Source organism: Battus philenor, unplaced genomic scaffold, assembly GCF_028537555.1.
Source record: "Battus philenor isolate CCGP_79_NKW_IND1 unplaced genomic scaffold, ilBatPhil1.0.hap1 SCAF_13, whole genome shotgun sequence".
Lineage (NCBI taxonomy): Eukaryota > Metazoa > Arthropoda > Insecta > Lepidoptera > Papilionidae > Battus > Battus philenor.
In genome coordinates this window covers 3,417,890-3,432,835 of record NW_027181675.1, presented here as the reverse complement: position 1 = coordinate 3,432,835, position 14,946 = coordinate 3,417,890, and the positions used below count along the sequence as shown (strand labels likewise).

General features: G+C 34.0%; 1 protein-coding gene across 1 annotated transcript in view; it reads right to left on the bottom strand.

The window, feature by feature from the left end:
• Nucleotides 1-14,946, bottom strand: part of Myo31DF (Unconventional myosin ID) — a 72,114-nt gene that overhangs the window by 18,793 nt on the left and 38,375 nt on the right. Inside the window, exon 2 of the mRNA XM_068777094.1 lies at nt 8,525-8,705. Coding sequence (XP_068633195.1) covers nt 8,525-8,705 — 181 coding nt within the window. The remainder of the gene's footprint in view (nt 1-8,524; nt 8,706-14,946) is intronic.

Genomic DNA, 14,946 nt, shown 5'->3' with positions numbered 1-14,946 from the left:
AGTACAGGACGTAATCAAAAGAAACATTTCCGAAAAATAAAACTGTTCGGGTAAGCGCATGAAAAAACAGGAGGAAATGAAAATAAATGTAAAACAAAAATTCTAAACAAAATATGAAGATATTATCAAAATATTTAAACAAATATAATTTATATAAATAATTTAAAATCTTGCTGCGGAAAAAATGTGATAACTGTAAGTGTGATAATTAAGAAGCGAGGGGAAGAAAAAGAGGCAATGCATGAAAGAAACATGGAAGAGAGACCTTATGACGTATGATAGAGTATTTCAATAAAATATTACGTGAAAAAAATGATTAACAATTTCCTGTCCAAAACCATAAAGGGGTGTATGAGAGGTCCCTAGTAAGGAGGGGGCCATAAAAAATATAATAATACTGCTTCTGTATTTGCTTTCCCAACAAAGCCAAACCAGTTCCTGCCTTGTCATTGTGGAGCACCACCGCTTAGTGAAGACCCCGCTAAGAGTGAGCTTCATGATCCCGCTAAGAGTGAGCTTCATGATCCCGCTAAGAGTGAGCTTCATGACCCCACTTACAGGACCCCTGGAGCAGAAGTCTGGAATGTCGTCTTCTACTTCTGGTGTTGCAGAGTTCCAGAGTATTAGTATTTCAATCCTCCGCTCGATCTACCTGTAGCGACTAAGCAGGGTCGAAACGCTGTTTCGGCGACAGTAACAGAGGCCCTGTGTTTGGCGGTGATGCCACAGAGAAAATCCGCCGCAGTGGGTGAAGAATGACCCGCACTCGTAAATATTCTCTTTTTTAGAATGAGAAGTATAATGCTCAAAATTTTGACATGCTATTAATTTTGAAGAAAAAGAGATTATTTTATCTAAACGGGCCTGTATGTAGCACGTATTACAGTCATCACTAGCGTAGAGGGTGAAAAGTGAAAACGTTACCGAAGGGCCCGTCATAACAAGGTCCTGAAAGGTTTTTTGCAGAATAAAAATAAAATAATAAAACATTATTCATATTCACACCTGCAAATAAAACAGAGGCATATACTTAATAATTTTATAATGTACAATTACAAAAGATGAGTAAAATCTAATCAATATTCGAACAAAGAAAAAGCGGTTAAACGCAAATGCGGTTTGCATGATCATTCCACAGTATGTACCCGTGCACATTAATGTGTAACAATTAAAAATTAATGAACGAAAATGATGTCACCGGTAAAACCCAAGTAATGTGCATTCAGCACTCATAAATTGAATTTAAGTAACAGAAGACGCGATGTGGAATAAACATCAAGTATTTCTTTCAAATTTATTGAATGAAAATAAAAACGAAGACAATTCCAGCGTTCAACCCGTTGGCAGTTAAACACTGTTTAGACACCGCCTTATTGTGTATGTGTGCGATTTATTCCCATAGATACATCACTAAGGTGAAAACTGAAAATCCACTTTATGTTCAATGGCACGACTGTTCTAACTAAAGCAAGCAAATATTTCTATTTTTTAACAGTTTAACACGTTTGTAAAATCGATGAATTGATTTTTTTCTTTTTTTTATCATCCCAATATAACTATAAAGGATTTAGGAACTATACTATTTTTAAATGTTTCATGTACTCTCTACGTCTAAATAAGTAACTTAACCGTATATAAAAAAATTAAATGTAAAAATCAGACAAGATGCCATTTCATGAATATGACATGTAGATACTGCAATTCAAACTACTGCTTAGGACATCTAGTGTTAAGATGCAGCACCTAATCGAACATGTTAAAACATTACATACTTTTGTGAATATAAATATTTTATCGTACATATACTAGTAGCAGAAAGCAGGTTACTCTACCATCTACAATATAAAACTAAAAAATAATTCCTCATATATTTTATTTTATAATAGCTTCTACAAAAGAACTACTATCAAACTTTATGCAGTCCAATGGAAATAAAAATAAAATGTATTTTAAAATGATCACCCAAATTGTTGATTAATAATAAAGAATAGAACAACATAAGCAGTGGTAACCAAGCGGTAGACGACTTGGGATCGTAAGTCATGGCTTCGACTGCTAGGGCCTTACATATATTTACTCTTTCAGCGTTGATCATATAAGATTTCAGCTGCTCATAAACAATTTTCCACAGAATGATCAGCAGCGTCCTCTGCGAACTGTAATACTGTACTGCGATCACCAAACCTTGGATATCTTTCGGGAGTCCTTGCAGTATGCGTTATTATACGCTATTATTAAAGAATGATCATTAATTATATTTTTGGTGCACTGCAAGACTAATAATAATTACATTAATATTAATTTTATTTCCATAACGTTAAAATGTTTAAAAACACTGAATTAAGCACAGCCTGTCTCGTATATAAATTACTATAAAATGTAACCGCGTGCTTTACGGTATACGAAAGGTTTAATTTACTCTAAGGTATATTTCCAAAAGGAAGTGATGTTTTTCACCGTCAAGACCTTATTCGTGACTTAGGGAAAATACGAAAAAATAGTCGATAGCTTCATAAATAACTAAAACTGATTGCAATCTACCAAGAAACATATTGTAGACATTACATTGAAAGTACATTACTATCGTGTCAAAGTGTTTGAATCTCAAAACTAATAAAGGTAGGTTAAACTACAGTTTCATAGGTATAAATGTGCTGGAAAAACTATTATACTCTTTCATATACCGGAAGATGACAATGTACGGATTAATGTCAGGGTCACTCATTAATCCTAAATCAATACAGCAATCGCTACTGCTAATCTATACATTACATAAGACATAATTAATTGAGCCATAGATTATCCGTTTATTGCTTCCTATTTTACGTCATATTAACGCCCACTGCAAGGTACAAGTCTCTTCTAAAGATCGCCACGATACTCTGAAGTTTCACTGCGAGATAGAACCGCAGAAGAACCCCAAAGTCACCGACGTAGCTCTAATATTAGCACGTCCGAAGTGGCCGTGGTCGGTCCTGGTTGGGCACGAAAGGTTCTCTTTGGCATTACATCAATAAAGTTATTAAAGAAATTTATTTAGTGATATCACTTAAAAAGATCAGTACAACTCTTAACAGATACGCAAATGTGTCCTCACTGCATTCCTCGCACAGCGCAAATTTAACGACTCGCCTAGCGTTATTATCCGTTAAACTCACCTGCCGTCTCGTGCGGCGCCGGCAGATGTTCGCGTATAAATTTTAACAGCATTAGAATTTTGTATCAAATGACATTTAATAAACTGCGACTTTAAAGATTAATCATCATCAAAAAAAAAAACTTTTAAATAGAAAGACGTCAAATATCATACACTGAAAATATAAGCTTATGCAAATTTATCGAGAAATATAGTGTTGTAACCAACTTGCATGTAAAAATCAACTATTAATTGGCCCCCCAGGTATGAGATTTATAGTAGTGACGAAACCGCTTTACCGCGTCTTAGGAAAAATTGGTGAAGTGGGGGCCGAGGAACAAAGAACATTAGCGCCTCCGACATATGCATTAACGGTGGACTGACTAGTAGGCAACAGAACGACCGATACTCACTTCCACCTCGTCTCACCGCGCGGTTACTTAAAGCGCGGTACAGCAGTTCCGGGCCTAAATTTCTAGAGTTGTATTAAAATGATTCTCGCTTTAAAACTCTTTAATCTTAATGTGAATACCGAAATAGACCCGGCGTTAACACAAAATGATAAATTAAGATTCGAGGTTCAAGTTCACCTCAATGTCATAACATGTTTCATTATTTCAAAGTCATACCTTTGAAATAGATTAAAAACAATATTGATTTTCATAAAAAAATCTTTATTTCAATTTATTTTGAAGAATAAAGTCGATTTAGAAATGTCCCTTATAATAATACTTTTTATAAATCTTTATACGCTCATTTTAGAACTTTTATTACAAATCATCCTCGCAAGCATTGATTACATTTATTCAGACATCGTGTAGAAAATGTATCTTCGAGCTATATGCAATTTATTACGCAATAGCGTTCCGGTCCAGATACTGCATCATAAACAGAGCCTTCATATAACTGAAATGCGGTTAGGAAATTTCCTAAGGCTGTTTTTATCACCATAACTTAAATTATTCAGTGCAATAGATTAAAAGGATTGAATTAAAAAATATATATTCTCGCGAGCACATAATGCCCACAGAGTAAAAAAGTATGACGTCATTATGTTTTTTTTTTTTGTTTATAGGCAAAGCATTTCACCTCTGTCTCGGCTAATGTCAAGTGATGACGAGGTCTACAATGTTACGCTTGTCTAGAAGATATAATAATGACGTCGATAGGTAGTTCCATTCCTTGGCTGTTCGCATTAAAAAGGAGTTGCAAAACGCTTAGTACTGAAAGGTTGAAGGGATTTCAATTCTATAGATAACGGAAATCTGTGTGTCTTAATGTCCGATTGCAGAAAACTGGGGGAATTATATTCATGTATTTTCTACTCCCTTTTTCTATATTATATATTATTACTATTTGTAGTAGTATATATGATTCTCTATGGTATACGATATTTTATGTTTTATCACTTTCTAATACATAATCTTCTTAAATATCAAACGTTGAACAGCTAGGAGCATAAGTGTTGAATATATTTCTCCCCTTCGTAACCTTCCTCTAGCTTTATGGATAAAATTAAATTCTCGAGTTTTAACATTACCAACACATTGGACGATATATTTATGTTTAGGTACCTCGTCTACGGCGAATTTTTTCAGCGATGCTATCGCATTTGTACTAAACTCACTACCAATGCTACTAACAGGTGTTAGTCGCTTTTACAACGCGCCACATCAGCGATGCCAGCACGCTACTGCACCGCGCTTATGAAAGAAATGAGAGAGGGTACGTTTGAGTGGAGCTCCGAGCATCAATGAAGGAGTATTTTAAATTTCGTCACATGATGTCTACTCAGGAATCTCTCAACATTAACTGTCCTATCATTGTTCACGATTCGACTGCTCACGCAAAAGCAGCACTAAAGACAACGTGACTAATAACGTTCCTTTAACGGAGTCCATCTTACAACTGTAGCGATCGCAAGTATTTTTATGCTATTACTGAATCATAATCATGGTTATGTAGGCACACGGCTAGCGTCCACTTTGAGCTGCACCTCTTAAAAAAAGTCGTGGGCGATGAGCCTTAAGCAACTTATAATAATAAACAAAAATTTATAGACATTTCACAATGTTCCACATTACCTTAATACGTTAAACTATTGCGTGGTACGTTGTTAAGCACGTATTGGATATCAAACCGCAGGAATATACGATACTCGTGAAGTCGACACTAATACATTCGAAATGTAAAAGTTACATTTCTTATTACTGATACATATTTAACATGAATATTTAATTTTCTGTAACATACATACGATTATATTTTTATGTATATATTTGGCTTTAGAGAACCGATATTACCAACTATATAATCTTTATCGCATGCAATAATATTAATAGTAAAATATTAGTGACTTTAACCTTTCGAATGCACTAGAACAATTTTATTTTGTATTACATAAAAAACAATGATTTTTCTACGCATGTTGTATTCACACCATTTATTTTTTTACGAAAAATTACAAGCAGAATTCGAATTAAATATTTGTACATACAAACCGACAAACGAGATGTATGCTTCCATCAATGAAACTAGTATTCGCAGTTCAAAATACATAACTAACCGATAATACCGAGATATTTTGATTGATGCAATATGCCAGTACGAACTAAAACTATACCAGATGATTATAGATGTAAAAGCTTTTTAAACTCATTTGTTAACTAAAAAGCTCTCAAGCTTTCGCTCTGTATATAAACATGCCTAATGTATAAAATTTATAAACAGATTTCGGATTCTCCTTGTTCCTTTTAGTCGATGAACGCCTCTGCAGGGTATAGTGCACCTCCAAAAATCGCTACGATCACCAAGACTTGCATTGGCCTTATCCAGTTACTTAACTATGTCGACGGTCCACTTAGTGAAGAGCTTACCATCGCCGCGTCAACCGGCACGTCTTCACCACTAGAGAACATATCGAATTATATTTACCTGAAATAATTTTCAGCTAGGAAAATATGGAGACGGCTTATACAAAATTAACATGTCTAAATTACTACATGAATGCGTATATTTATGTAAACTTCATACGTAATGTTAGGTTACAATAGATTACATAACATTAACTGATACGTTCGGTATATCAAAACAATCCAAACTGAGGAAAACTGAATCGATATTTTCAATAACAAAATACCCGGTGAATGTAAACAATAAGGTTTGTTACAGAATTTACGTCGTACTAGAGTTTAGGCGATGTCCGATTAGCCTAAAATATAATTGGATATTACTAGCTATATGGGCGAAACAAATTGTCTTTGCTAAAAATATATTAACGCAGTGACTAAAAGATCTTATATATTATACCACATTCCTGATTGTTCATAGTTGTAAAATCTTTAGAGGGCTATAGGTCATATATATACATATATTATACATCCATATAAGTATACTTTCATAGCTCATTTGTCAGCAAGAAGCTTGACAAATTTTACACCTATTTCCAATCGCTGTGCATAAAGTGATTACTCTGTAGTATGTTATATATATATATATATATATATTTTAATGGAGTTTTTAAAAATAGGTATATAACCAATTTTGAAAACTGTTTGTAACTATATTATCATAACATTATCATTTATTTCAGAAATAATTTATATTTGGAGAAGATCAAATAGAATGATAATCAATTGACAGCAAATGTGCTATGCATTCACTTCTTAATACATTTTATGTCTATAACCAAACATCCTTTATACTATTAGACATGGAAATTATCTACAATATACTTTTCAGGTAACAACAGTATATTTCAGGGTCGCTCATTATTCCTAAATCAATACAGTAATCACTACCGCTAATCATTATATCTAAGATTTAATGATTTGACGTCATATTAATCTTATACATCAATGTGTAATCTCTTTATAAAAATCATTTATGTACATTATGAAAATAATTTTGTAAAAGCCCATTTTCATAAAATCTAGAATCGAACGAGCAGTGGTAGCCCTGCGGTAGAGGACCGAGACTTACGATTGTAAGTCGCGGGTTCAACTCGCGAAATACAATGATATAAAATTTACCACTACCACTACAACAAAACCCAATTTTCAGATGGACAGCGTCATCTGTGTCTCACTTAAAAAGCGTGGCAATTATGGTATGTCTTCCTACCGATATCTTGCAGTGGACGTAAAGGACTGAAACGACAACGACGAAAATCAATAGTCTCCCTGACATAGCACCTTTTAATTTTAAACACAAACCCACTACAAACTCCATCGGGTTTGTTTCTATGATCACCTTCAAAAATATTTTTAATCTGGTAGTCAGAGAAATTCATTTAGTATCTGTATTAGCATTTACGGTAAGTAAAAGCACTCTCACTGTAATAGTAATTTTAAACGAATATTATTATTTACATTTTTATTTATACGAGTCTTTTTAGTCAGTATAAATAACAACGTACCGATATCAAAAAAAAGGAAGTTGCCGCGTGAACCGCGGTGGCGTTCTCTCAAATCCTTTCTACGCTACCAGTTGAATTTTAAAAGATTCAGCGAAACTGTTTTGTATCAAAAGGTCGTTGCGATGTATGTTATATCCGCAAAGCTTACATCACATCTCTTTTTAATAACGCTACCAAAATTATTTCTCTGTCATATTAATTATCATATCACCGAGGTAAATACTGGTACGAGAGTACGAGGTAGGTACATTACTGCATAAAACGCTCATTTTTTGTTTAAATTACCTAAACTCCTTAATTATTCCTAGGTAAAGAATCTATTCCAGAGTAGAGTTAGTGGAACTTTACGATCGACGAATCAAGTGAATGTCTTTCACGGAATCAACATAAGATTTTAGCGTGAACCACGTCTGGGTGGGAAAGAGATGGCGTAAGGCTACTGTACCAACACCACGCGACAAAGAAAAAGAAAAAGCTAACAAACGAGAATTTATCTAATGTGCAGCTCACGTTTTTAAATACAAGATCTTGGTATAGCATTTACGTCTGCCATAAATAAAAAAATTGTGTCTAACTCTACGAATTATCGATTGTTTACTGATCTCTAGAGTCAAAAGATGTAAAAATGGATAAATAATCTAGCAAGCATGATTTTTATACTGTCGTATGTTGCGAGCATCGCAAGACTGATCATCGTGCGATCTTTGGGAGAGGCCTATGCCTTGGGCGGCTATCGCCTGACGTGATGATAATGATTATATTGATCATCGATGCAAAATGAATTAACATGACATTATCTTTATACTCTTAATGTCATACAAATAAATATCACAAATCTAATGTACGACACATGTAATTTCTAAAGCATTGAATCTACTTTTTATTAGGTTCACGTTTCAAAAACAGAAGTACAAATTGTATAAATTTCAATGTGACTACTTATACTGTGAACAAATTAAAACTAATCTTACCTGCTGTCTCAGGACCCTCTGACAGGCATCGGCCACTGCGTACACATGAGGCGGCACCTCGAACATCTCCCGGCCGCGGTACTGTGCCATGTGCTGCGCATTGTAAATGTCCAGGGTCTTGTATGGGTTCACCGATACCAGCACCTCGCCGATATACGTGTAGATCTTGTTGTGTTGGAACCTGGAATATAACAATTTGCTGTAGAAAAGTGTCACATGTATACATTACAATGAAAATTTACACAGATAATCGTTATTACAAAACAAAATTGAAAACTTATTATTGTCCGTAACACTTCATTCATAAACTAAAAAAGAAAAAGTGATGACTTGAAAAATGTTTTATTAACTTTTTTATTAGACTACGACAAGTCAAGACTTTGATAAGTCGAAGTAGCCAGTGAGGCATAAAAATCTCCCAGGACTTAAAAGAGGTAAAAGAAGATTCCCTGTCCTTCCTAAAATCCTCCACTATTTACTTTTTTTGTATGTATAATAACAACAAATCCAACAATACAATGTTGGTTCTAATATAATAACTTTGCGTGGTAACAATTTAGATATACTTGACGCGAAGTCTAAATGTAGTAACGCCTGTACACTAATACTACAGCGCAATAGTAACTTTCAAGTAGCATCATACTATATATACCTGTGAATACAAATATTATTCACAAAAACGAAGAAGACGGGTTGGAAAGACGTATTAACATAGCTGGAAGGAAGATCTTCACAATGAAAAAATTTTAAGCGGAAAATACAACATAAACGTAAACAATATTGTATTTGATAAGTGCGATTCCTAGTCTGTGGTACTCAAACATGGACTATTAACCATAAAGTGAAACGCAGAATTAAGATTATGCAAAGATCTAATGGAGAGGACAATACTCGACATAAGAGCTCAAAAATCAGATAGCTGGATATAAGACGCATTTACCTTACTTCACGACGCTGTAAAGATAAAAGGTGGGCACTGCTGTCAACGAAATGTAAAGTTTCTATTGGCAAAAGAAAAGTCGATTGGCCATACAAAAGATGGAAAGATGAAAGGCAGGAAGGAACTTCGAAAACAAGGCAAAAGATAGGAATGCATGGAATATGCTGGAGGAGGCCTACACCCCAAGAGTGGTACAAATCAAAGAAAAAGAAATTATTAACAATACTAACAACTAACGTAAGAAAATACTAAACATTACTAATATTATTATAAATATTAATAAGAAACCTTTTCTGATTTAACAATTAAACAATGAAGCGTTGCTTGTAAAAACAAAGATCCTTATTTTAGTATGTACTTAGGTTACATTAGTATATTTTACATTTTATGTGTATTTTATTGTATTTTTAACAAGGCCAGAATGACCGCTCTTGCGCTGCCCGTATCTTCTTCTAATAGAAGATATTCCTCAAGTTTTTTTTACTTATATACAGTACGCAGTAAACTATCCGATGCGTTTGTGTGTAATATAATCAATAAAATACATAAACAGTAATTATGTAAATGATGGATCGTCCTGCATTTTTTTTCTTTTTGTTATAGAACCATTGTGTACATTTTACATAACTCATGACATGAATTTAGTCGATACCTCGTACTGCGCTGACATGCAATCCGCGACGAGCCCCGCAGGTCACTAACCCCGAAAGCCTTTACAATTTTTTGGCGCACGTTGCCGCCTTTATAACGTTCATAAAGGATATTTTTTTGTTGCACGAACATCGTGTCGAATCCTCATAATAAAATTTTCAAGACACGTTTTATTGATTAACGAATTCTATCGCATAGTTATAACTAAACATTTTGTAATATGTAGTTCTATAACATCCAATAATGAGCTTTTTAACATACCATCACAAGCACTTACATATATTTACATAATTTTTATATAGATTAGATAAGTATAGAATTAAGATAATAAAAATCATTTAGTTTAAAACGTAATAATCCCAACAAAGTCTATATCGAAATGAAGAGTTCCCAGATTTATGCGATTATATTGTTCCAGATATGTATTGTTTGAAAGACAAATAATTATAAAGCGGTCTATTTTACCGACTATTGCTTTTCCCACCAGTGTACATGACCGCCGCAAAACATTCGAAACGAAAGGAATAAAAAATAAATTGAACAGCGTTATAATCTGCCTCCTTGGTTTTATTCCACGCTTGTTTATAAGAGGAGAGAATGTAAATAAATGTATGATACACCATACCCAAAATCAATTGTTTAGAGAATATATGAATAATGTATTAATTATATTGCAAGAAAGAGCTTTCGAAATTCGAATTACTACATGTTGAAATTAATTATTGTATACTATCTGTTCCTGCATACTTTGTGTTGCCAGAAGTTACTGGCCTGTCCCATTCCAAAAGAAAAAAAAAATTAATACATTTCATAAAGTGATTCGAAATTCGTGTAAACAAATTTTGTAGATAAATGTACTTCACCTTCAAGCTTTTACACCTATAACCAGTAACCCTGTTTATTTATCTCGTAGTATCTGCTTTGTTGACAAATAAATACAACGCGAGCTCTATCAGGTAATCGTTACAGCTTATAGAAAGCCAGATAAGGAAAAGATATCTACGGTAAGATATACTATAATCGCCACACTTGGGAGGTGCTTTGGCGATCGCAGTGTGGTATTATGGTATGCGGTACATGTGTCACTCGGAGGATAATTATTAAAAAATATTTCTGCAGTACTCAAACAGTTTTAATAATTCCACATCATAGACCTAAAAGATACTAAACCTTTGGTACTTGTTACTTAACAAAAGTTACTATGAATCAAACTTCATAATTGTCCATCGCTTGCAGTAGTTGCTGAGAAACTTTTAGCTTTTATAAAATACCTAGCATGAACAAACTTTGAATGAAATATTAGGGGGACCAGAACATAATGTCGTTTCTGCGCATGTCAATATTTAATTGCTTATTACATAGTTGAAAAGCGTTGTTTACTAGATGGCAAAAGGTTTTTAATAACAAAGGTGAATATATTGTTGATTAAAAATAAAAACTTGTTAAAAACGCAGTCGTGTGAATTTAATTTAAAAAAGCGACATTACTTTCCGGTTCCCCTAATACAAACTTTATGAACATAAGTAATGTTGACAAAGATAAATAAAAGCTTGAATAATAGTTAGCCGATACAATCCTGCAAACAGGTTTCGTTCGGTAAGCATGACGTCACTCCGCCGGCCGGTTTGTAGTTCAAGATCATCGGTGCTGCCGTGTGATGCGGTCTGACTGCAACACCTTATTTGAGTAGCCAGATAGAAGGAAAATTGGACTCGCTTTCAATGGACTCCGAGGTTCTTACTTTTACGGCAGAACCGATAAATAACTGTGTCATTTAAAAATCTACATCTGTTTATTTCTAGAATTAATTCAGCCACATCTCTGCGTCACACATTTTTAGGGGACATGCAAAATGTATATAGGTTGATTGGTTACTAAAATGTTAAAAATCTTTACACATCTTTCGAATCACACTGTGTAAAGATATCACTCTGAAGGTTATTTAAATTTATTTTTGCTATTAAAATACGACAGGCCAATAACTTCTGGCAGTATAAAGTCTGCAGAGACAGAGAGAAAACTATTAATAATTTCAATGCGTAGTAATCCCAAATTGAAGTGATCGGAAAAAATCCCTACAAAGTTTATAAGCACTTCTCACATTAGGGATAACTTTTAGAACTCTTGTAGCCATGTATGGCAGCTTTATTTGATTCTATTCTATTTATATTAATTTCTCCGGTAAGAATAACAGTAAATATATATAAATAATTAAATAATATATTATTGGTATGGTTGTTTTTTTAATAAAAACGACCAGAACGTTACAATAGAGAAATGTAAGATCACGTCAAGTTATACTAGTACTCTACAACCTATCTAAAGTAATAAATATCATCACTACAGAAATAGGACGTCCAATGCTGGAGATGAACCTGCTGCATATTTTCATAAGATTCAGTTAGATGCGTCCTGCACCTAGCGTCTTCCAACGCCATTAACAAGGTTGTCTGTCAGTGGGAGGTCGTCACACGCTGCCTTTGCTAGTCTGTGGTCTCCAGTCCAGAACCTTAAGGCACTAGCTGCCATCTGTACTGTGGCAATAATCTCTTTCTCTGTCGTCGTGCATGCTATAGTCGGTTACGGATGACTCCGCTGCTCTGACTATAAATCACTATTGAACTCTGTGTTTGGCGAAGAGAGAGTGTTTACTGAGTTTTAGTGACAGTTTTGATGTAATATGTACATCTTGTTGAAGATCATTCACAAGATAGCTTGTCTTCTTCTTTGCCTTGTAACACCGAACGTTCTTTTAAGAACTTTAGGATTCGTATTTTCACATTCGAACATTAACCTTTCTTTTATGTAATATCAAACCAAAGTTTATTTAATTTTTTTTCTGCATTGCATCGTTTTGCACATTTTATTGCGTTACCTATACAAATGACACAAAGAACAAACATCAGAAATCAATTTAGCTAGGTAACTTTGTACAAGGAACGGAACTAACTGCGGGCGTATAACGGTGCCCGCGAGCGCTCTACCCGACAACAGACTTCGCAGTTGCATCCGACACGGCCTCTCGACGACCCGTGACGACGGGGAAGTAACCTCTTTACGTTTCACACCTGTGTGAACCACAGATATTATAATTTTTATACAGTGATACGACAATTATTTTTAGACATATTCATATTATTCTCTGTTAAGGAACCTAAGCGGTACCTTTCGGAGGTATTAACATAAGAGATTCTCCTTGTAAAAAAAAAAACTAAAGTAAACTTTAGGAGAGTAGCAAAACCAAGCAGCCTTGTGTTAAAAAGGCTGGAGAAAGATATTGCTCCTGTAAGAGGTGGTAAAGTATGTATTATTACGATACCAAAGTTTAACATTTGTTTTTCTGTTTTTCTTAAAACAACTATAGCAAAACAATTTTGGAACATTAAGGTGCATTTGTGCTGTTATTAACGCACGTGTACATTGACGTTAGGTTCGTTATAGACTAAAGTAATCGATTAGAAGCTAATTTAAATATAATAAGTAATGCTGATGATAAATAATGGCCCGGAGAAGAAATGGATGTTATAGGTATATACCCTTACTTGGCTTTCAAAGGGTGCATATAATTCCTCATGATTTTAGTACATCGAAACTAAAAATATGGACACGCTCTACACGAGGTCGCTGGAAACTGGCACCTCCGAAATATAATCTTTTTGTTTACAACATTCTGTAACATTAAGAGTCTTGAAATATAAAAGCTATACAAGTCGCTCCGACCGACTGCCACATAGAAGATTATGTATATTTAACTCGAACATAAAAGTATATCTGACTTTTAAAAATGCGTATATTTGATCACGATTTTGCTGCAATTTGATTATAAACAAAATTATTATCCGATAAACTTTTGTACCTATAAAATAACTTCATAGGTGTAGCTTAATAAGCTGACAGAAACTTATATATTTGTGTACATTGCTAAAACTGTTTATTAGCAGAAAAGGCCATGTAAGTGCCAAATAGACTTATATTCACAAATATATAATTAGACAAGTAACGTATATAGCTTTTATTATAATTATTAAATCGATACCTCTTAGTCTAGCCTAGTATTATAATTCGATTAAGATAACACTGCTATCGTTCCAATATACTCTGAACACTAATTGTTTTTATTCATATAACATGATCTCATTAGGTTTTCTCATAAAATATTGAATGATTATCGTTAAAAATACCTGTGAATGATTTCACGTGACGCCGATATAGGCTTGCATAGTATGGGAATCATAGTCAATAAATTAATGGGTTACAGAAAAAATTAAAATTATATTTAAATTATTTGTTATGTTACACGTGTAATCAACATCAAGGAGATCAGGTGCAGTGCAGTGAGTCACCGATAGCATCCATTAACTCATTAATTCTGCTCAGACGTCACACCGTTCGCTGATTCATCTCACGTCGCGCCGCCACCGCATCTGCTTACCCCGGTTTGAGATTGAAAGCGTTGTAACCATGGTTAAATCCATGACTTAGTTACGAAGGAAGAAATGGAATCCCAACTACAAACATATATAGAAAAACCATTTCATTAAATTCGCCTGTGAATTCGCACTGTCAATAGTCCTTGGCCTGTCGCAGTGCAAAAAAAACATATTCCAAAGTGGCCGTTTAATTTGCCGATTTAGAGTGACGTTTTTACTATTTCCCTTGCAATTTGATTTCTCTCTATATGATAAGTTTTTTCTTGTGCGTAGACAAAAAATTAATAAAAACCCGAATTTCGTACATTTCTGGGTTTGACGAAATAGATTTGTAAAGCATCTGTATAACTTTCAATTAAACGACGCATTATCTACATACATGTTACATAATCATTTGCCTA